The 24,398-nt window shown below is 39.3% G+C and overlaps 1 protein-coding gene across 7 annotated transcripts in view; it reads left to right on the top strand.

The window, feature by feature from the left end:
- BBS9 (Bardet-Biedl syndrome 9) overlaps positions 1-24,398 on the top strand; it is a 438,091-nt gene that overhangs the window by 7,592 nt on the left and 406,101 nt on the right. For all 7 annotated transcript variants that reach the window (XM_061165393.1, XM_061165394.1, XM_061165395.1 and 4 more), the window contains exons 2-4: positions 10,812-10,934; positions 19,063-19,213; positions 22,321-22,385. In XM_061165393.1, the coding sequence (XP_061021376.1) occupies positions 10,823-10,934; positions 19,063-19,213; positions 22,321-22,385 (328 nt within the window). In that variant the 5' untranslated portion in view covers positions 10,812-10,822. The remainder of the gene's footprint in view (positions 1-10,811; positions 10,935-19,062; positions 19,214-22,320; positions 22,386-24,398) is intronic.

The following is a 24,398-nucleotide window of genomic DNA, read 5'->3' as shown; positions in this document are numbered from 1 at the left end:
ATTTCATCAGAGTTTCATTAGATATCAATGTGCTCTAGAGTCTGTAAGACTTATATTTAAGAGCAAGTAGGTGATGCTAGTGGTGAAGAACCTCCCTGCCAATGCAGGAGATGCAAAGAGACATGGGTTTGATCCCTGAGTCAGAAAGATTGCCTGGAGTAGGACATGGCAACTCACTCCAGTATTCTTGCCTGGAGACTCCCCATGAACAGAGGAGCCTGGTGGGCTATAGGCCATAGGGTTCCAGAGTCGGACACAACTGAAATGACTGAGTGAGTGAGCAATAAAAATGATTATGTATAAGCTTATTAGGAACACAGCTGATATGTGCAAAGGGAAATTTTTCGTAGGTGTGTTTTATTTTTCAAGCCAAAAGATTAGCTTTTTTTTTTTGCAGATAAGCAGGGATATCTAGCAACGTAAGGTTGTTCAGACTTGCTGTCCAGTCTATGAAGCCAAAGTGGAAAGGAATTCCCTTTTGAGATCTTTTGTCCTGCAGCCTAAGCTATCATGTAAAAATACAGAAATTTTTGAGAAAAGGAAATTAATGATGTAAAAATTTAGCACAAATGAAGATTTGTGTTTTCTTATTTTCTTGGGAGTGGCAGTGCGCCTTTCTCTGCTTCTGCCTTTGAAATTGAAAAGAGAGGCACTAGGAGACATGCTACTGACCATCAGTCCAAATTGTTAGTTTCCGTATTGTTCATTAATTTTTTAAAGATGTTAGACCTATTCAGCAGTTGATTGTCCACAATGGTGAGTGATAACACCTGGGTCATGGGCGAACCAGTGTGCTGAATTTTGATGTAATGTTAATTCATGCAGTTCTGTTATATATTAGGGCTTCCCAGGTGGCACAGTGTTAAAGAATACGACTGGCAAGCAGGAGACATGGGTTTGATCTCTGGGTGGGGAGGATCCTTTGGAAAAGGAAATGACAACCCACTCCAGTATTCTTGCCTGGAAAATTCCATGGACAGAGGAGCCTGGTGTGCTACAGTCCATGGGATCACACAGAGTCAGACACGACTGACTGTGCATGCCCCCTATGTATTAACTTATGTTTTGCCCTGGTATGAAGGTAAGTTGGTCTGAAATGAAGTAGCTGTGGTCTTGTGAAGAAGAGCCATTTGTTGGACCTAGGTTTAAAAATAACCCTCCCCCCCCCCCCCCCCCCCCCCCCGCCTGTTTAAAAATTACAACAAAGCAAAACAAAAAAACCCTCTCTACTGACCCATGTGTTTTCAGTGTTTTGGATATTAAATTGCAGGCAGTGACAACCTAACAAGACCAGGTCTAGAGATCTGGAGAGGGTATGCAGAAATGCTTCTGCCATTAGCTCTGTAATTTAGATAGGGATCAAGACTATCCCCAAGGAAAAGAAATGCAAAAAGGCAAAATGGCTGTCTGAGGAGGCCTTACAAATAGCTGTGAAAAGAAGAGAAGTGAAAAGTCTAGGAGAAAAGGAAATATATACCTATTTGAATGCAGAGTTCCAAAGAGTAGCAAGGAGAGATAAGAAAGCCTTCCTCAGTGATCAGTGCAAAGAAATAGAGGAAAACAATAGAATGGGAAAGACTAGAGATCTCTTCAAGAAAATTAGAGATACCAAGGGAACATTTCATGCAAAGATGGGCTCAATAAAGGACAGAAATAGCGTGGACCTAACAGAAGCAGAAGATATTAAGAAGAGGTGGCAAGAATACACAGAGGAACTGTACAAAAAAAGATCTTCATGACCCAGATAATCACGAGGTGTGATCACTCACCTAGAGCCAGACATTCTGGAAAGTGAAGTCAAGTAGACCTTAGGAAGCACCACTATGAACAAAGCTAGTGGAGGTGATGGAATTCCAGTTGAGCTACTTCAAATCCTAAAAGATGATGCTGTGAAAGTGCTACTCTCAATATGCCAGCAAATTTGGAAAATTCAACAGTGGCCACAGGACTGGAAAAGGTCAGTTTTCATTCCAATCCCAAAGGAAGGTAATGCCAAGGAATGCTCAAACTACTGCACAATTGCACTCATCTCACATGCTAGTAAAGTAATGCTCAAAATTCTCCAAGCCAGGCTTCAGCAATACATGAACCATGAACTTCCAGATGTTCAAACTGATTTTAGAAAAGGCAGAGGAACCAGAGATCAAATTGCCAACATTCATTGGATCATCGAAAAAGCAAGAGAGTTCCAGAAAAACATCTATTTCTGCTTTATTGACTATGCCAAAGCCTTTGACTGTGTGGATTAGAACAAACTGTGGAAAATTCTTCAAGAGATGGGAATGACAGACCACCTGACCTGCCTCCTGAGAAATCTGTATGCAGGTCAGGAAGCAACAGTTAGAGCTGGACATGGAACAACAGACTGGTTCTAAACTGGGAAAGGAGTATGTCAAGGCTGTATATTGTCACCCTGCTTATTTAACTTATATGCAGAGTACATCATGAGAAATACTGGGCTGGATGAAGCACGAGCTAGAATCAAGATTGCCAGGAGAAATATCAGTAACCTCAGATATGCAGATGACACCACCCTTATGGCAGAAAGTGAAGAAGAACTAAAGAGCCTCTTGATGAAAGTGAAAGAGGAGAGTGAAAAAGCTGGCTTAAAGCTCAACATTCAGAAAACTAAGATCATGGCATGTGGTCCCATCACTTCATGGCAAATAGATGAGGAAACAGTGGAAAGTGGCTGACTTTATTTTTTTGGGCTCCAAAATCACTGCAGATAGTGATTGCAGCCATGAAATTAAAAGATGCTTACTCTTTGGAAGCAAAGTTATGACCACCCTAGACCAACCTAGCTTATTAAAAAGCAGAGACATTATTTTGCCAACAAAGGTCCGTCTAGTCAAGGCTATGGTTTCTCCAGTAGTGATGTATGGATGTGAGAGTTGGACTGTAAAGAAAACTGAGCGCCGAAGAATTAATGCTTTGGAACTGTGGTGTTGGAGAAGACTCTTAAGAGTCCCTTGGACTGCAAGGAGATCCAACCAGTCCATCCTAAAGGAGATCAGTCCTGAGTATTCATTGGAAGGACTGATGTTGAAGCTGAAACTTCAATACTTTGGCCACCTGATGCAAAGAGCTGACTCATTTGAAAAGACCATGATGCTGGGAAAGATTGAAGACAGGAGGAGAAGGGGATGACAGAGGATGAGATGGTTGGATGGCATCACTGACTCAGTGGACATGAGTTGGGTAAACTCTGGGAGTTGGTGATGGACAGGGAGACCTGGAGTACTCTGGTCCATGGGGTCGCAAAGAGTCGGACATGACTGAGCTACTGAACTGAACTGGACTTAGGGGAGTCATATACCTGTAGAATGAGAAGACTAGCTGATTGATCAGTACCTTCTAGCTGTGGAGGCTCTTGATTTTAAAAGTGAGTCTTTTTTTTCTGAACTTTTGAAAGATAACTAGTGGCAGGGGTCACAGGAAAAAGGAAGAGAAGTAGAGCATTGCTATGAGAAAACATCCACATAGGCTATCGGGTATCATTTCAACTAGTGGTTTTCAAACTTTAAGGTGCATGTGAATCACTTGGGGTGGAGTTGGGATTCTCAATTTTCACAATTTCATCTTGGGTGATGCTGACCTGCTAGTCCAGGGACTACACTTGGGGTAGCAAAGCTAAATAATCTAGAAAAGGAGGACTTTCAGAAGCTAATGAAGTGGTAGGTGACTAAGGAGAAACTGATAGAGCAGGAGAAACAGGAAGGAACTAAATGTTGCCAGTTGTACTTTGTTAATAGGAATAGATGTTCAATTTTATGATAGAAGTCCATGAGAAATTACTGCTTGATGTAGAACAGTTCCATTTACACACAGTGTTGGAGAGTTAGTTTTTCATATTGGAGATTCTAGCAAGCTGAAAAAATTTGTTCACTAACAAAGGTTTTAAGGCCATGTTCACATAATAGGTATTTTCATCTGATGCAGTCATGTGTGTTTATAGTCACACTACAGGTAAAATACACTTTTTGCCTTTCCTGATTATGCTTTTTGTCCTCTTAAGTAATAAGTCATAGTCATGACGATGACTATATTCTGACTGCTGTGAGACCTCCTAGTGAATCATTGAATACTGTTGAATTGGGGTCGTATTCTGCCCTGGGCTGCAAGAGAATGATGTGTTTTTATTGTGGCAGTCCAATGGTACGATGTGTTAAAATTTTCCAATGTATCTCGAGTATGTAATGGGAATACATGGCATTTATTAAGTACTGTTACATCCTTCGCAAATTAAAAAATCCAATAAAAGTATAATAGTGTTTATTATGGTTTTGAATATTTGCTACAAGATTTGAAGTTTAGTCATCTGGCAATCTGTATGGTTTTACATAGTGCTATTATTAATAACAGGTGATATAGATGGTTTTTCAGAAAGTCTCCCACATGTTAAACTCATGATAAGTTTATTTACCTGCTAGGTGTTTTTGCTTAACTTTCATGAACACCTTGCCTTTACCTGACTACTTTCTTTTTTAACATAAAGAGAGGGCCTTACATGGACCTGTTCTTTCTTTAAAATTGTCACTTTGAAAGGATTTTATGATCACATAGAAGCTGCAAAAATAGTGGTTTCCCAGTGATAAAGTACAATTATCAAAGCCATTAAATTGACATTAGTACAATACATATTGAGCTATGCCATGTAGGGCCATCCAAGACCGTTGTGGTAATACTGTTCTTTAAGATCTTTTGTGTAATACACAGTTCTTCTGTGTATTCTTTCCATCTTTTCTTGATCTCTCCAGTGTCTACTAGGTCCCCATTGTTTCTGTCCTTTATTGTGCCCATCTTTGGGCAAGATGTTCCCTTGATATCTCCAATTTTCCTGAAGAACTCTCAAGTCTTTCCCCCAATTACTGAAAAGATCAAGAAGAGACAGAAAGAATACATAGAAGAACTGTACCAAAAAGATCTTAGTGAATTGGATTACTACAATGGTGTGGTCACTCACCCAGAGCCAGACATTCTGGAGAGCGAAGTCAGGTGGCTCTTAGGAAGCATTGCTGTTAATAAAGCTAGTGGATGTGATGGAATTCTAGTAGAACTATTCAAAACCCTAAAGGATGATGCCATCAAGGTGCTGCATTCAATATGTCAACAAATCTGGAAGACCTAGCAGTGGCCACAGGACTGGAAAAGGTCAATCCTCATCCCAATTCCAAGAAGAGTAGTACTAAAGAATGTGCTAATCATTGGACAGTTGCACTCATTTTCCATGCTAGTAAGGTCATGCTTAAAATTTTGCATGCTAGGCTTCAGCATTATGTGAACCAAGAACTTCCAGATGTCCAAGCTGGGTTTAGAAAAGGAAGAGAAACTAGAGATAAAATTGCCAACGTTCGCTGGATCATAGAGAAAGCTAGGAAAGTCCAGAAAAACACCTACCTCTGTTTGATTGACTACGCCAAAGCCTTTAACTGTGTGGATCATAATAAACTGAGGAAAGCTCTTAAAGAGATGAGCCTACCAGAGCATCTTACCTCTCTCCTGATAAACCTGTGTAGGTCAAGAGTCAACAATTAGAACCCTGCTTGGAACAATTGATTGGTTCAAGATTGAGAAAGGAGTATGGCAGGGCTGTCTGCTGTCACCCTGTTTGTTTAATCTATATGCTGAGCACATTGTGAGAAATACCTGCCTGGATGAGTTACAAGCTGGAATCAAGATAGGTGGGAGAAACAGCAACAACCTCAGATAGGCAGAAAGCTAAGAAGAACTAAAAAGCCTCTTGATGAGGGTGAAGGAGGAGAATGAAAGAGCCAGCTTAAAACTAAATATTAAAAAAATTTAAGATAATGGAATCTGGCTCCATTACTTCCTGGCAAATAGAAGGGCAAAAGGTGGAAGTAGTGACAGGTTTCCTCTTCTTGAGCTCTCAAATCACTATGGATGGTGACTGCCGAAGGACTGACACCTTTGAACTGTGGTGCTGGAGAAGACTCCTGAGAGTTTCTTGGACAGCAGGGAGATCAAACCAGTCAATCTTAAGGGAAATCAATCCTGAATACTCATTTGAAGAACTGATGTTGAAGCTGAAACTCCAGTATTTTGGTCATCTGAGAAGGGGACGACAGAGGATGAGATGGCTGGATGGCATCACCGACTTGATGGGCATGAGTTTGAGTAAGCTCCGGGAGCTTGTGATGGACAGGGAGGCCTGGTGTGCTGTGATTCATGGGGTCGCAAAGAGTTGGACATGACTGAGTGACTGAACTGAACTGAACTGATGCGAACAGCTGACTCATTGGAGAAGTCCTCGATGCTGGGAAAGATTGAGGACAGAAGGAGAAGAGAGCATCAGAAGATGAGATGGCTGGCTGACATCACCAATGCAATGGGCAGACTTTGGGAGATGGGGGGGAACGGCATGCCTGGAGTGCTACAGTCCATAGGGTCGCAAAGAGTCGGACATGACTGGGTGACTGAACAACAGAAACTATACTCTATTTAGTACTATAACTAAATTACAGATCTTATTTCAACCTCACCATGTTTTATATTACATACACTTTTTTTTTTTTTTTGTAGGAATACAGTTTTAAGAAATAAAATTTATGCCATGGAACCACCACCAAAGTCTGGTTCTAGAACTTTTTCATCACCTCAAAGAAATTCCTTTGCGTTAATCCTTTAAAGTCATACTCTCTCTTAACCTTGGTAACCACTGATCTGTTCTCCATCAGCTTAATTTTGTAATTTTGAAAATGTTACAGAAATGAAATTATTTAAAATGCAACCTTTTTGTAAATCAACTATAATCCAATAAAAAGTTAAAAAGGTAGATAAGCAACAGGGATAAGTTGTACAGCACAGGGAATTATAGTCATTATCTTGTAAAAGCATTTTTTTTTTTGGGGGGGTGGGGGGTTTGCTTGTAGCATGTGGAATCTTAGTTCCATGACCAGGGATCAAACTCACACCTCCTGCACTGGGAAGCACAGAGTCTTAACCACTGGATCACCAGGGAAATCCCTTTGTAATAACTCTTAGTGGAATATAATCTATAAAAATATTGAATCACTGTGCTATATACCTGAAACTAATTTAATATTGGAACTCACCTATACTTCAATAAAAAAGTAATGAAGTAAAGGAAAGGGCAATCTCTTAGGACTTCTGGGCTTCCCTCAGATAGTTAAGAATCTTCCTGCAATCCTGGGGACCTGGGTTCAATCCCTGGGTCAGGAAGATCCCCTGAAGAAGGGAATGGCAACCCACTTCAGTATTCTTGCCTGGAGAATTCCATGGACAGAGGAGCCTGGTGGGGTACAGTCTATGAGGTCTCAAAGAAGAGGTCACTAAGAATAGGATGAGACTGAACACACACACACACACACACACACACACACACACAATATGGAAGCAACCTAAACGTCCATCAGTAGATGAATGGATAAAGAAGATATAGGTTATACACACACACACACACACACACTCTCTCTCTCACAGTGGAATACTACTCAGTCATAAAAAGAATGAAATAATGCCATCTGAAGCAACATGCATGGACCTAGAGATTATCATGCTAAATAAAATGTCAGAGAAAGGCAAATATGATAGCACTTATATATGGAGTCTAAAATATGACACAAATGAACTTGCTTATGAAACAGAAACAGACTCACAGACATAGAAAACCATAAGTTTGTTTTCTAAACTAAAGGGAAAGGGGAGGTGGGGGTAAAGATAAATTAGGAGGCTGAGATTAACAGATACATACTACTATATATAAGATAGATAAACAACAAGGTCCTACTGTGTAGCACAGGGAACTATATTCAATATCCTGTACTGAACCATAATGGAAAACATATATATATATATATATATACATATATATATATACACACACACACACACACACAACTGAATCACTTTGCTATGCACCAGAAACTAACACAACATTGTAAACTATACTTCAACAAAAAAAGAGTGCTGCTCCACCAAAAACAATTCCATTGTAGGTATATACTAATTTTTGATTATCCACTTATCTGCCAATTGTCAGGTGGTTTGTTTCTACCTTTGGCTCTTGTGAATAATGCTGCTATAAACATATGTGTGTCTACGTGCTTAGTCACTTCAGTCATGTCCAACTCTTTGTGACCCTATGGACTGTAGCCCACCAGGCTCCTCTGTCCATGGGATTCTCCAGACAAGAATACTGGAGTGGGTTGCCATGCCCTCCTCCAGGGGATCTTCCCTATCCAGGGATTGGATCTGCATCTCTTAGGTGTCCTGCATTGCAGGTGGATTCTTTACCACTGAGCCATGACCATGGTTGTACAAATATCTCTTCGGGAACTAGCTTTCAGTTCATTTGGCTGTATTCCCAGAAGTGGAATTGCTGGATCAAATGGTAATTTCAATTTTTAACTTTTTGAGAAAACACCATACTGTTTTCACAGTGGCAGCATCATTTTACATTCTTACCAACAGTGCACAAGGGTTTGATTACTCTACATCATTGCTAACACTTATTATTTTTGGTAATAGGCATCCTAATGGAAGTGAGGTGGTATCTCATTGTGGTTTTGGCTTGCATCTCTCTAATGATTAGTGATGTTGAGTGTTGTTTCAGATACTTGTTGTCCATTTGTGTATCTTATTTAGATAAATGTCTCCTCAACTCCTTTGCCCATTTAAATTTTGTTTTTGAGTTGTGTATCGTGACTCTTTTCAGATACATGATTTGCAAATGCTTTCTCCTATTTTGTAGGTTGACTCTACTGTGTTTTTATTCAGTCCTCACATACCATTCTTACCTTTATTTTATATTAACAAATGAGGAAGCCAAAGTATAGGAAGATTCAGTAACTTTTAGTAACCTGCATCTGGTTGCCTGGTTACTATATGGTAGAGCAGGGATTCAAACTCATACCAACTGTCTCCAGAGGCTGTACTTTTCACCACCATATTATGATAAGTTAAATTCTTAGCCAATTCTATGAATACGAGTAATCTTGATTTCTGTTATTAACCTGTGTGGAAGGCCTACTGAAAGAAGCAGATTGATCTACCTTTTAAAAACTGTATGGTGATCCTCATTATTTGCATATTCTATATTTGTGAGTTTTCCTGCTCACCAAAATTTTTTGTAATCCCAAATCAATATCCGTAGTGCTTTCGTGGTCATTCATGGTTATAGGCAGAGTGGCAAAAAATCTGAGTCACTTGACATGGATATTCCCAGCTGATGTCAAATACAGAAACTCTCTGCCTTCTTATCGTCTTCTTTCAGCTCTCATTTTTCTTTGTAGTCTACTTAGCGCCTACGTAGTCTACTTTTTCCATCTCTGTGGTTAGGGTTTTGGGGGTGTGTGTGTGTGTGTGTGTGTGTGTGTGATATTGCTATTTAAAATTGTCCCCCAGAGTAGTGCTAAAGTACTGTCTAATGTTCCTAAGTGCAAAAAGGCTGTGATGTACTCTATGGAGAAAATACATCTACTATATAAGTTTTCTTCAATATGAATTGCAGTGTTGTTGGTCATTGAGTTCAATGTTAATGCACCAGCAGTATATAAAATAAACTATCTTTCAACAGAAACACACAAGAAACAAAATTATGTATTGATTGGTTGCTGAAAATGCTGTGAATAGAAGCTTGCATGACTCTAACCCTCTATTTCCTCTAGAAGCAATGGTTCAGTGTTTGCAAATTCAATGTTTGCTGCCACCTTATAGAACAGAGCTTCTTTGAATAAAAAGAGGTGACTGCTTATCCTAACTATCATTTAAATCAGTGAATCTTGAAGGAAAGCTTAATTTATGTTAGATAAATAAATTCTCATAGAATCCCAAGGTGGGTATGTGATGTGTGTGCTTAGTCGCTCAGTCATGTCTGACTCTTTGTGACCCCATGGACCATACAGCCTGCCTGCCAGGCTTCTCTGTCCATGGAATTCTCGAGGCAAGAATACTGGAGTGGGTTGCCTTTCCCTTCTCCAGGGGATCTTCCATACCCAGGGATTGAACCTGGATCTTCTGCATTGCAGGCAGATTCTTTACCATCTGATCCACTTGGGAAGCCCCCTCTGTGGTTTGTACTGTCATTTAAAAGGTCTAGTGTGCTTTCCCATGCACCACATCCGTAGCCCAGTGGTATGGCTGGTGTATCCTCATTTTAGATGAGGAATCAAAGTGCAAAGGGGTTATGTGAGTTGCCTGAGGACACACAGGTAATTAGTGCTATAGATAGACCTACAGCCCACATTTCCTAGTTGTTTTTTGGTGTGAATTTCCTCTCCCATCTGCCTTTCTGCAGTTAGGGGAAAGAGAGTGAATGCTTCTTGAGTACTTGTAATGTGCCCCTTCTGGTATCAGTCATTGACTCATTCGATCTCATTTGCTCTTCTTAGCAACTCGTTGTGACAGGAGATGCTACAGTCTTTCTAGTGACCAAACTGAAGGGAAATTAGGTGTTTTGTCTAGGAATTATGTGCTGACCAGTGCTGGTAGAATTTGGATCTTGATCCTTCAAAGAATGTGTTACTTAGTGCAGTTGTCTGCTAAATGTCCCAGAGGAGAGAATTGACGCAACATAAATGTATAATTTCTCAGCTTCATTTTCCAATGGCATGGCAAAATATTTGATTAATGTTTCCACTCATTTGGAGTTGTGGTTTCACATATGTCCACAAAATACCAAAAAGTTAGAGTTAAATACAATATTTTTTCTCAAAGTTGTTTAAGTTTAGTTAACTCCTATGCTGTAGGAGTTACTCAATTCATAAATCCTGTTGTGACTTGCACTTTGTGAACTGGATTTTGATTATAAATAAATGCTTTCTTTTTAGAGTGAACGAAAATGTCTTTATTTAAAGCCCGGGATTGGTGGTCTACTGTTCTGGGAGATAAAGAAGAATTTGATCAAGGCTGTTTGTGTTTGGCTGATGTTGACAATACTGGAAATGGACAAGGTAAACAACTTATCACCAAGCATGTTGGAACAAAGCATTTTATAGGGATGAAATAAAAATGACTTTTTTTTAAAAATGTATACTTTACAGAACTTAGGTGAACTGTCATGATTATGTCCCAGTTTTTTTTTTTTTTTTGAAACAAAGTGACCCAATTTTTAAGATCATTTGCCTTATAAGTAATGTTTAGGTTACAGCTGATAAATGTAGTTATTACTTGTGTTTTGTTGTTTGTATTTTTCTGGTCCATGTTGATTCTGTCATATTTGCTGGAACTCACAAAAATATTATAAAGTATCATTTAATTTATTTTTATTTGTTGCAAAATCAGGTATTATAGGGTACAACTGGCAAATATTTTTAGTTTTGAAAATTTTTCTTTTGTAGAAATTATTTGCAAGAAAAATTATTTAAAATTGAATCTAAAAGCTGTTTACCAATATGGACAAATTATGTTAATCTCTCTCTTTATAGAAAACAACTCTTAAATCATTGCTTTCATTTTTATATTTTGATACTAGAAACAGTATTCTATTTTATTCTTAAAGTATTTGCTTCTCTTCGTGTGGTCATATATCAGTGGTCTTTATAACATTTTAGGTCTATATTATTGCTATTTGAAATTTATATTTGGTATAAATGATTTATAGCCATGAGCTTTTTCTTTTTTTTTTTTGTAATTCAGATAGTCACTGACCTCTTAAAAAGAAAACTTATAATACTTTTTCTTCTGTTCATTATATAAATATTGCCCCTTTACATTTTTGTTTATTTTCTTTCTCTTGCCTATAATGTAAAATAGTAGAATTTGGGTTGTACGGCAAAAGGAGAAAGTGATTTAATCAATGAAGAGTGGAGGTCACTAAATTGTTCTGAGCACCTACTACATTGTATCTAAGGAAGATCTGGGCTCTGCCTTCCTACTGATAGGAGATGTGAAGGTCTTCTATTTGGAGGATGTCCTGAGTGATTCTTTAATGATTATCAACCCTGCCTCTTGCCCAAGTGTTTGTTTAAATGTATAATTCCCGTATAATTTGGCAGCCACAAAAATACCTGCCAGAGAGAAATAGTTTCATACCCACCTCTGCCTAAACTATTTAAAGCTCAACTTGGTTGTAAACAGTACTTACTGGTTATCTGAACAACATGGTGTTCACTCCTTATTTTTATTAGAGCTTCTCACTGGGGTGCCACTAGTGGGTTACCAGTATGCTGAAATGTAAGGCCCCCCTAATTTGCATCCAGCTATGAGCTGCTTCGTCTGTTTTCCCGAGCATGCTATACAGAAATCATTCTGTCTCTGTGTGTTCCATACAGAAAAAAAACCCACTGATCATTATTTCTCAAAGCCTGGACCTCCTACATCATAATATTCTGAAGTGATTATTGTGTATGAAGATTTTTTGTCCCACATGTACAGGATCCTCAAAGATCATATTCTCGGGAGGGAAGATGGATTGGATGGCGGCTTAGGTATCTACATTTTGACAAGCTCCACAGTTGAATGGTGGTACACTAAAGTTTAATAATTATTACTGTTGACCTACGTGGAAGTTCAGTGAGAGCAGTTTCAAGCATGTTCTGTTTGAAATAGAAGCGTCTGGTAGGCAGAACTGAAGTAGAGATTTGGGAGTGAGGGGGTCGCACAGAGTCGGACACGACTGAAGTGACTTAGCAGCAGCAGCAGTAGAATGTATGTATTTGAAGTGAATGAGCAGAATGATTGTATTTGAAGCCCTGGGAAGGGTAAAAAATGCGCAGAGAGATAAGATGGAACAAGAGGGAAGGAACCTTAGGACCTGGAGAAAATGAACAATCAGGGAGGAGCTTTGGGAAACGTAGTCAATGATTCTGATCGGGCAGTCAGAGAGGCAGGAGAACCAGCTGGGCTGGCACCTGGAAGGCAAGATTTAGTGACATAAAGACTGATACGTTTCCACATTGTTTTGCAACTAGTGGTTCATTAGTGTCCTTGGTGAGGGTGGAAGAATGGGCACAGTGGTAACAAAACCTAGATTTGCAGAGAACGAAGGAATGAGAGGTGGGAAAGACTGAGTGTTTATGGCCCTTTAAAGAAACAGCTGTGAAGGGATAAGGGGGAATGATCATTGGTGACCATGTAGGGTAAAGGAAAAATGGAATGTGTAGCATAGAGGAATGAGATTCATTCTTCTAGAGAAGGGATCTAGAGAAAACAGTAGGAGATGGGATGAGGTGCGCAGATGGAAGGGCTATCTTTAAGCTTGTGTGAAAATTTTTTTCTCTCTGACAGAAGGCAAGAAGATAAGAATGGACATAGATAAAGAGAAGTTTGCAGGTTAGGTTGGGAATTGAGACAGTAGTGCCAGTTGATCCCTGCTTTCTTAGAGGTGATCAGAGAATGAAAGAATAGTATTAGTACCTTGAAATTGCTTTGGACGAAGTTGACTTGATTTACAGAAGAAGGATTCCTCAGTCTTGAGAGGAGATTGAGAGAACATTAAGGATTCCTTCATCCTGAGAGATTCTTAATGGTTCAGCTTAGATTACATGCTAACCTATGGCCTGGAAGGAGTGTTTATTACAAGAATCAGAGTTAAACACATACATAAGGCAGACTAAAAAATAGTTCTTACATTTATCACTTTTAGCTTCTCAGCATTTATACCTAACGTGGGGCAACTGACCCTTGTACAACTGCACACACGCATATTCTTACCCATCTGCAATGAAAGATAACTGTGTGCACCTTCTGCTTCAGAGGCACTTCCAGAGAGCCCTGGCTCTTCAAGACTAGGCTCTCTGGGTGTTATCCCTTTCATTTGTCATTCTAGTATTCATGTTTCAGTATCCTGCTGCCTCTAGAATAATTGGGACATAAAATTTTTGTTCACAGTTTAATATATACAATATTAATAGTCAAGGAAAAGTAGAGAAAGAAAAACTTAAAAATAAAGATGAAGGAGCGGAAAAATTGTATGGCAACTTGAAGAAATCATGTTGGGAGCGCATCCTTCTGTTTTGCAACTGGTCACCTGTTACAGGTTAGGTTGGGAATTGAGACAGTAGTACCAGTTGATCCCTACTTTCTTGGAGGTGATCAGAGAGTGAAAGAATAGTATTAGCACCTTGAAATTGTTTTGTGGTCTAGGTCTTCATTCCTGAGGGATCTAGAACACTGGTGCTTGCCTGAAGAGGATTATAGTAGTTTCATTTATGACTGATCCAGACAGTACAGGGAAGGGCCTGTGGGGTCCCTGGGTTTCACTCATATGTCTTTCAGCCCCATTCAGCCCTTATGAGGAGAAGGCAGTGGCAACCCACTCCAGGACTCTTGCCTGGAAAATCCCATGGACAGAGGAGCCTGGTGGGCTGCAGTCCCTGGGGTCGAAAAGAGTGGGACACGACTGAGCGGCTTCGCTTTCACATTTTACTTTCATGCATTGGAGAAGAAAATGGCAGCCTACTCCAGTGTTCTTGCCTGGAGAATCCCAGGGATGGGGGAGCCTGGTGGGCTGCCATCTATGGGGTTGCACAGAGTTGGACACGACTGAAGCGACTTAGCAGCAGCAGCAGCAGCCCTTATGAGAGGATGTGGCAGTCCTGGGTCCTGTGTATTGGACTGTGGTCATACTTATAAATGTATACTCTTGCTCCTATCAAATGAAAGCAAACTGTTCCTGTTGGTCTCCATGTATTGTAAAGGAGAAAAGGCATTACTCAGATTGGGATGTATTAGTTGGCTCCAAGAAAAAACAGTTTGTGAATAACAGAAGAATTTAGAGTTGCCCTTTAAAGATATACTGATCAACCTTAATGCTATTCTTCAGTGCTTCAGTGCTAAGTCATTTCAGTTATATCTGACTCTTTTAGACCCTATGGACTGTAGCCTACCAGCTCCCCTGTCCATGGGATTCTCCAGGCAAGAATACTGGAGTGGGTTGCCATGCCCTCCTCCAGGGGATCTCCCCAACCCAGGGACCAAACCCGCATCTTTTATGTCTCCTGCATTGTCATATGGGTTCTTTACCACTAGTGCCTCCTGGGAAGTCCCTTAACTCTTTCAAACCCATTAATTAGATTTTTTTATTAGCAAATTTGGTTATTAAACCAAAATTCTTTGATAGGAATTATCACATATATACAGTTAAGTTTTTTGGAATCAATTTTTAGGAGATCATTTCAAATCAGGCTTAGAAATGGTATTGATTTTGATTTTCTCCCTGTTGGAGAGATGGAGTTCCACTGGCTTATATTTAGCCCTTTTAATATAACATCCCTTACTGTACACCTTAGGGAACCAAGTGGTTATTCCACAGTTTTCTACAGAAATATATTTCCTTTAAGCTCTCAAATACTGGGTGAGAAATCATAGATTGGTTTTGTTTTCCCACTGGGGTGAAATAAATTAGAAAGTTAATTTATCACGGAATCTCCATAATTGGCAACAACAGTGTCTTCCTGGGCTTCCAGAATTAGTAGTAATTCAGAGCCAATATTCAGTTTTCTCATAAAGGTTGGGTATTTACCTTTGTTCAGTACATTTGAATGAATGACTAATGGTTCTACAGGGAAGAATCTGAGGAAACTTTATATTAGACATGCGTGATGTTGTAATTGTTGTGTTAGTCACGCAGTCGTATCTGATTCTTTGCGACCTCATGGACTGTAGCTTGCTAGGCTCCTCTGTCCATGGAGAATCCAGGCAAGAATACTGGAGTGGGTTGCCATTCCCTACTCCAGGGGATATGCCTGACTCAGGGATCAAACCTGGATCTCCTGCATTGCAGACAGACTCTGCCACGGCAGCCTGTACCCAGCCCTGTCTTTGTTCAGGTGACTCCAAGTCTATAAATTGACTTAAGTACGGGGTTCAAGTGACTCCAAGTCTATAAATTGGCTTAAGTATGGCATTGTTAATTCAATGGACATGGGTTTGAGTGAACTCTGGGAGATAGTGAAGGACAGGGAAGCCTGGCGTATTGTAGTCCATGGGGTTGCAGAGAGTCAGACCGACTGAGCGAATGGATAGCAACAATGGGGTCTGGTGCAATGCCATGACTGTCTGATATGGTGGCTTGAATTAGTCCTCTTTTTCATAGACCTGGAATATATTTGGTTGTAGACTTCAAAAAAGGCCTTAATTTGATAAACACATTATAGTACATTGTTACAATTAAATACTACTCAGTAATAAAAAGAAATGAATCACTGGGAAAATAAAGGCCTTAGTGAGTTGCCTGTTTGTTCCATTCCTGGGGATCCCATGTTAACTATAGCTTGAAATCTGTGATAGTCACTGTTACCTGATATCTGGTTACTATAATAATCCCATTATTTTAATAATTATACATACACATTGTAATTCTAGGGGTTAAGTTGTCACCATCTGGGCTTGGCCATCCTGACTTCCTCTTACCCTGAGGATGGAGCATGTTGAAGATGAACCCCACTCTTTCTGATCACCCTCTTTACTTTTATGTAAGAAACATGGAGAGACTGTGAACTCATTTGTTCCTGTAATTTAAAACCTCTAGTGTTAATCCCTGAACTAGATTCTTAGGGTTAAACCCACTGTGAAGTGAGGTAAAAAATTGTTTCCTCAGACTCCCAAAGACCCTTAGTTTTACCCTGAGATGAGAATTTTGGTCAAAACCTATCATTCTCTTGCTTTAAATTATCCAGTGCCCTTAGAAAACGCCGTCTTACATATGGTTTGGCATTGCTCCTTCCTGTTCATTTGGCAGCAGCTGTTCAGTTCACTAGAGTGTTACCTGCAGTGGGCACAGTGTTCCAGATGCTGGGAGGTGTTAACGTGATTAGCTGTCCTGTCACTATGTACGATGCTGTTTAACTCCATCTAAATTATGAACAGGGGTTTTAATGCCTTGTGCCCGAGCTCACCTCAAGAATGAATTTCTAAATATCCCTGAAGGAATTGGTGTCTGCAGTTTATTCCTTGGTGCTAATTTTGTATATCAGTTGACTTTTTTTTTTTTTTTTGCTACAAGTGACAGGAAACAATTATGATAAATGCAAATAAAAGAGAGATTGGAATGAGAGTGACATAGCTCCCTTGAATATAGAGAGTTCATTTGGCCAAGCCTTAGTCAGAGTCAGGAGCCAGTATGTCTCGAGAGATTTTGTAGACATCTGAGGCTGTCATCAGATCACCTAGAACCAGATTCTTCTTTTTTTTAATTGAAGTATAGTTGATTTACAATGTTGTGTTAATTTCTGCTGTATGACACTGTGATTCAGTTATATACACACACACACACACACACACACACACACACACACACACATTTCTTCATAATCTTTTCCATTATGGTTATCACAGGATATTGAATATAGTTCTCTTTGCTGTAGAGTAGGACCTTGTTGTTTATCCATTTTGTATATAATCATTCACATCTGCTAGACCTAAACTCCCAATTCATCCCTTCCCCGTCCCTCCTTCCCCTTGGCAACCACAAATCTGTTCTCCATGGGTCTGTTTGTTTTATAAATAAGTTCATTTATGTTGTATTTTAGATTCCATGTAAATGATATCATATGGTATTTGTCTTTCTCCGTCTGACTTACTTCACTTAGGATGGTAATCTCTAGGTTCTTTCATATTGCTGCAAATGGCCTTATTTCATTCATTTTTATGGCTGAATAGTATTCCACTGGGCTTCCTAGGTGGCGCTAGTGGTAAAGAACCTGCCAATGTCTCCTGCATTGGCAGGAGACGTAAGAGACATGGATTCGATCCCTGGGTCGGGAAGATCCCCTGGAGAAGGGCATGACAACCCACTCCGGTATTCTTGCCTGGAGAATCCCATGGACAGAAGAGCCTGGTGGGCTACAGTCCATAGGGTCGCAAAGAGTCAGACATGACTGAAGTGACTTGGCACTGCACAGCACAGTATTCCACTGTGTATATTCACCCCATCTTCTTTATCCATTCATCTGTCGATGGATATTTAGGTTGCTTCCATATCTCGGCTATTGTGAATAGTAGTACCAGATTCTTAATGACATGTGTATCTCTATTCACGATTGAAATTCCTAGGATAGTACCTCTCTCAGAGGATTATTATGAGGATAATGAGTTAGTATTAATATATGTAAGCTACTTAGACCATTGCCTGGCACATGATAAGCTCTCAATAAAAAAGTGTGTAGAACTCCTTCTTCTGTATATAGAAAAAAAGTCAGTGTACTCTACTAATCCGGGGATTTCAAACAACCCAAAGTATTAGTTTCCTAGGATTGCCATAACAAAGTACCACAAATTGACTGGCATAAAACAACAGAAATTTATTCTGCCACAGTCTGGAGTCTAAAAGTCCAAAATCAAGGTGTTTGCAGGACCATACTATCTCTGAAGCCTCTAGGATCCTTCTTTACCTCTTTCAGTTGCTGACAGTTCCGGGCATTCTTTTGCCTGTGGATTATCACTCGAATCAGTGCCTCTGTGGTCACATGATCATCTTCTTGCTTGTCTTTCTATCTTCCTGTGACATTCTCCTCCCCACCGTGTCCTTGTTTTCTCTTCTTAAAAGGATACTGAGTCCTACCACATACCTGATCAAGGGTGACCTCATCTTAACTTGGGTTCGTCTGTAAAGACCTTATTTCCAAATGAAATCAGTTACTGGGGCTAGGACTTCAACATATCTTTTTGAGGGACACAGTTCAACCCATAATACCTATCTTATCATTTCCCCCTTTTGTACCCAAGACTAGATAATTATAAATCAGAGCACTCTGTCTAGTGAGGCCTTGGAATAAGTTTTCATGCAGTGTGTTTCAACAGCCAAAATCAGGTATAGAGTTGACACTCTTATGATGAAATCAGTTTACAACCTGATACTAGTCCTTTGTTAAAAGGGCTCACTTTGTGCTGAATTATGGCTACTGATAACAAATCAAGGCTTAAGAAAAGTGTAGTACATTAGTATATTTGAATGTTGGTGATGTGAAGCTATTTAGTTCACTTTAATTATATATTCTGTTGGCAGATTGGTCTTTGTATATGAAACAAAACTGGATTCTTTTAATTTTTAGAGTCTTCTTTTAGACATTAGAAATTCTATTTCCAAAAATTTTTGTGACTAATGTTTTTTCCTATGTCTTTAAAAACACCTCTTTACAGATAAAATAATTGTGGGCAGCTTTATGGGATACCTAAGAATCTTTAATCCTCATCCTGTAAAAACAGGAGATGGAGCTCAAGCTGAGGATTTGCTTCTAGAAGTGGATCTACGAGATCCAATATTGCAAGTGGAAGTAGGAAAGTTTGTTTCGTAAGTACAGTCCACTAATTCTAGTGTTTTGTCTTACTACTTGGAGTATGTCAGTCCCTTATGTGTCATTTTTGAGAATTCGTAAAAAAAAAGACTATGAATTAAATATATTTCCTGTATATTGTCATGTACTGAACATTGTTTAATATGGAAAACCTGTACATTTAAGACAGAAAAATTTAGGGTTTTTTTTTTTTTTTAAGTGTAACAGACCTAAGATGCCTGATGTATTAGAAGCTTAAAGGAAAGGAGATAAGCTTTTGGAAAATAATCAAATAAAGAAACAGAAATTATTCACTTAAAGCACTGATTTTCTAGGTTATATAAATCTGTTTAAAAAAATTAGACATCATAGTAGCTATGTCATTTGGTGCATAATTTTGAGGCTTTAAAATGTATTACTTATTTGGGGTAGAGAGGTCCTTAGTTTCTTAAAAGAAGTCAGCTCAACCTACAAAGGAAGTCTTTGATTGAAAGTACTTTATTTTTAAACCTATTTTAGAAGACCATGTATTATTTTGCATTTTGTGTAATATGTCTGTTTTTTATTTACTGATATTGCTGATTTTATCTTATTTTCATACATGAATTTTCTTAAAATTAAACCTGTATTTCTTAATCATTATAAAAGTATCTACTCTGAAATTTTATGTAGACAGAGGTGGTCTTGTTTTCCCTTACTTTTTATTTTTGAGCCCTCTTTGCCTTCTTAAGTCGGGGAGTGCCCTGAGCTCTGGACTTTGGCTCACTGTCAATTGCTCATCATAATTTATTGGCCCCAGGTTGTACTTGTTCAGGGTCCTGACTCCTACTAGAAAAACCTGAATGACTGCTCCTGAGCATTAGTAACTCTTTTCTAGTAATATGTTTCATTCTAATGGGAAGCTGCTTCATAGATGCTCTAGGCTGGGACATGAGATGGGACCTTTATGCCCTGTGACAGCCTGGATCAGGAGTTTATTACTGGCATGGCTGGTAAATATCTACTCCATCTAAAAGCAGGTAATGATTAGGTGCCCATTTTGAACCTAGCACATATAAACATGATAGATTTGTAAAATAGGGAGACAAAAGAAATTCTTGTCTCTAAAAGGCATTTTTACCTTTTCATGTTTTAAAAAAGAGGAATGCTGTCAGAATCATTCTATATAGTAATATGGTTTTCATCTATGTGATCATTTTTTAGAAGGGAGAAGGTTAACATTGATGAGTGGATACTGTCCTACTATTAACTGACTAGTACTGTTTCATTAATCTGATCTATAAGATGTGATCTGCATTTAGAGATAAGGTAGCTAGTTGGGGCTCAGAGCTTTCGGTCACACAGCCAGGATTCCGACCCAGGTCTGTCTGACTCTGTTCTTTACTGTCTTTTCATGACATCATGTTCTTTTCCTGTGCATGATGGAAAAGTTGAGTGTTCAGGATACATGTAAAGATTTTTGAAGACAATCTTGATTATGTGATAGTTGTGTATATTTACAGGTATTATCTAATTCTTATTTTATGAATGAGAAACTCACACTCTAAAAGATCAAATGATCACGGAAATACCGAAGTGCAGAGTCAAGACCCCAATCCAAGTCTTCAGACTTCAATTATAGTCCTTTTAGTTTAGAACAGAGTCTGTTTCAGAGGTCAGACATCAGAGGCCTGCTTGCAGACTAGTTTTAAATTTGAAAGAATTTCCAGTGTTTAAGAATGAGGAATTTTCACATAAAATCCTTGCCTTCTGGCTTTTCCTGAAAAAAATGTGGAGATCTGGCCACAAGCCCAGAACTGAGTAGCTACTTGCTGTCTCCTTTAGACTGGCCCTAGTCTCCAGTTGATCACAGCCATTTACTCCCTTTGCTCACTCACATCCTCTGACTTGACTCTTGAAGACTTTGAATTTAGGATTTCTAGACTGACTGTCGGAGAAGGAAATGGCAACCCACTCCAGTGTTCTTGCCTGGAGAATCCCAGGGACGGGCGAGCCTGGTGGGCTGCCGTCTATGGGCTCGCACAGAGTCGGACACGACTGAAGCGACTTAGCAGCAGCAGCAGACTGTGCCATGTCTCTGGAAACCACTTGATAGGGGCTGGGAAGTGTAGTGGTGACACTTGAGACCTGTAGGGGAAGAGCAAGTTGGCCAGGTGACGATGGTCAGGCTCTCTCGCCCCACTCCTCACTCAGGACAGCTGAGATCATTTGTGGTGCTAAGCATGCGCATCGTGGTGTGGTCTATATAAGCACCACCTGAAACGCTCTTAGAGTCTAGTCCGGTGGAGTTGAGTTACGTAGTCATCATTACTGCTGACACACAGCCATTAGAGATTAAAGCATGCCTGCCTTGCCCCAGTAAATAAAGAATATCTGTAGTTTCTACAGCTCCTTGCATCTTCTTCCAGCTTCCCCGCTGGCGTCCTGCCTACCCTGAGTTCAGTGAACAATGAGATAACAGTGAGACAAGACCACACCAAAATATTTTCAATACCTTTAGTAAAATTTCAGACCTGGATGTGATATATGTCATTTCCCAGTGATGGTTAGCTTTCTCTGGTGCTTTATACTTTACAAGGTGCTTTCACATGATTTTTATTTCATTGAATTGAAAGCTCTTATTTTCCAAAAGGGGAAACAGGCTTAGAGAGTGTAAGTTTCTTGCCCAGGGTCATAGGTTAATTAGCCTGCAAGCCAGGACCAGAGCTTGGGTCACTCTCTCTCTCTCTCTTCTTTTTTTTTTGCAGTCAGGGATCCAGCCTGGGCCCTCCACAGTGCAAGTGTGGCGTCTTAACCACTGGACTGCCAGGGAAGTCCCATGTGGCTTTATTGTGGGAGAGCACTCATTAAGGGGCCTCTGATATGGCTCTTTCTGGGAGACTCCTTTGGCTTTAATCTGAAGGCAACTCCTTGAGGCAGAGTTCTTGGGCCTCTGGGATTGTCAAACTGACTGTTTTGTTGTTAAATTTATTTTTCGGTTTTGAGTGTTATCCAGTGAATTATTTATTTTAGTTCACTCAAGATAGGTTATGATTATAATCTCTTTTTAAAATTATTTTGTCATTTTTTTGGGGTTACATCTGAAGCTAGTATTTAAACTTTTAAAACTTTCACCATTTTTCAGAGGTACTGAGATGCTTCATTTGGCTGTGTTGCATTCAAGAAAACTGTGTGTCTACTCTGTCTCAGGTAAGAAACATTTTCTTTTTTAAATGTAGACTTTTTACTAAAATATGGACTTCTTAATATTATGTAAGAATAGTTATATCAACTTGGTTAAAAGTTTTCTTATCTTAGCGTTTTCCCATTGTTCACTTATTCTTTCAGTTGCAAAGACTATTACGTTTTCATGGTCTGCTATTTCCATGCATACTTAAATTTCTATCACTGTAGAGGGTTCCTTGAAATCTCCTTTGTCTGAGGAATTGTGTCCTGGATTGCCTGTGATTAAGAGAGGCCAATTCTGGGTACTTAGGACACTTTAGTCTTAAGAAATGTTCAATAGCAACAACAGAATTCATTAAATGCTGAGTCATGGTGACTTAAAGTACGTTTCTTTGGTGAACCTCAAGTATTTTTTCTTTATGGTTCCAATTTCTTGGTTGTCTTCATTTAACCAGACCTCAAGGCGTGTATTTGAGGCTTACTCAGATTTCATTCCCTGACATGGTCCTGTGGGTACAAGTATGAAAGTTAATTGCAGTCTGGTTTCAGCATTTTGGCCCTTATTAAAAATGTAACTTATGAATTTTGTTTCAGTTATTACATAAATTTTAGTTCAAGCTGAGAGAGTTATTTTTATGATGTCAACATCGGAGAATTTTTTCAATGGATACAATAAAGCTAACTATCTGTGGACCTATTGCTTATTCAAAAGGTACACTCCTTTGGAATTTGCTGTAAATATTAGCTTTTAGGTCTCTATTTCTCACACTCAGTCTCTTGATTTAGGCTTTCTCTGTATTTTGCTTTTAATTGGAGTAATGATTCTTATTTACTATCACCAAGCTGGATATTCTTTTTTGGTTTGAAGATCTGTTAGATTTTGAAGGCAGGCTTGGTGTGTGCTGTGCGGTAGGCATACTTGTTAAATGAATGAATGAACTTATATTTCTAGGTAGTGCTGAGGCAATTGGTAGTGGCTATTTATTACTGTCTCTCTGTTACTTTCTTCTTATTTTCCTTCTCTGTTACCTGTTATCTGTTGTATCAGATACCCAGTAAAGTAATCTTACTGTCATTTTTAAACACTCTCATTGTTTTGTGGTAAAATATGTTGCTCCTCTTATGCTGCTAAAGTGCTGCACTCAATATACCAGCATATTTGGAAAACTCAGCAGTGGCCACAGGACTGGAAAAGGTCTGTTTTCATTCCAATCCCAAAGAAAGGTAATGCCAAGGAATGCTCAAACTACTGCACAATTGCACTCATCTCACATGCTAGCAAAGTAATGCTCAAAATTTTCCAAGCCAGGCTTCAACAGTACATGAACCATGAACTTCCAGATGTTCAAGCTGGATTTAGGAAAGGCAGAGGGACCAGAGATCAAATTGCCAACATCCGTTGGATCATCGAAAAAGCAAGAGTTCCAGAAAAACATCTACTTCTGCTTTGTTGACTATGCCAAAGCCTTTGGCTGTGTGGATCATCACAAACTGTGGAAAATTCTTCAAGAGATGGGAATACCAGACCACCTGATCTGCCTCCTGAGAAATCTGTATGCAGGTCAAGAAGCAACAGTTAGAACTGGACATGGAACAACAGACTGGTTCTAAATTGGGAAAGGAATACATCAAGGCTGTATATTGTCACCTTTATTTAACTTATATGCAGAGTACATCATGAGAAATGCTAGGCTGGAGGAAGCACAAGCTGGAATCAAGATTGCCAGGAGAAATGTCAGTAACCTCAGATATGCAGATGACACCACCCTTATGGCAGAAAGTGAAGAAGAACTAAAGAGCCTCTTGACGAAAGTGAAAGAGGATAGTGAAAAAGCTGGCTTAAAACTCAACATTCAGAAAACTAAGATCATGGCATCTGGTCCCATCACTTCATGGCGAATAGATGGGGAAGCAGTGGAAATGTGGCTGACTTTATTTTTTTGGGCTCCAAAATCACTGCAGATGGTGATTGCAGCCATGAAATTAAAAGACGCTTACTCCTTGGAAGAAAAGCTATGACCACCCTAGAAAGCATAT

This window comes from Dama dama, chromosome 18, assembly GCF_033118175.1.
Source record: "Dama dama isolate Ldn47 chromosome 18, ASM3311817v1, whole genome shotgun sequence".
Classification (NCBI taxonomy): Eukaryota; Metazoa; Chordata; class Mammalia; order Artiodactyla; family Cervidae; genus Dama; species Dama dama.
The sequence above is the reverse complement of the archived record's forward strand: the minus strand, read 5'-3'. Positions and strand labels throughout refer to the sequence as shown.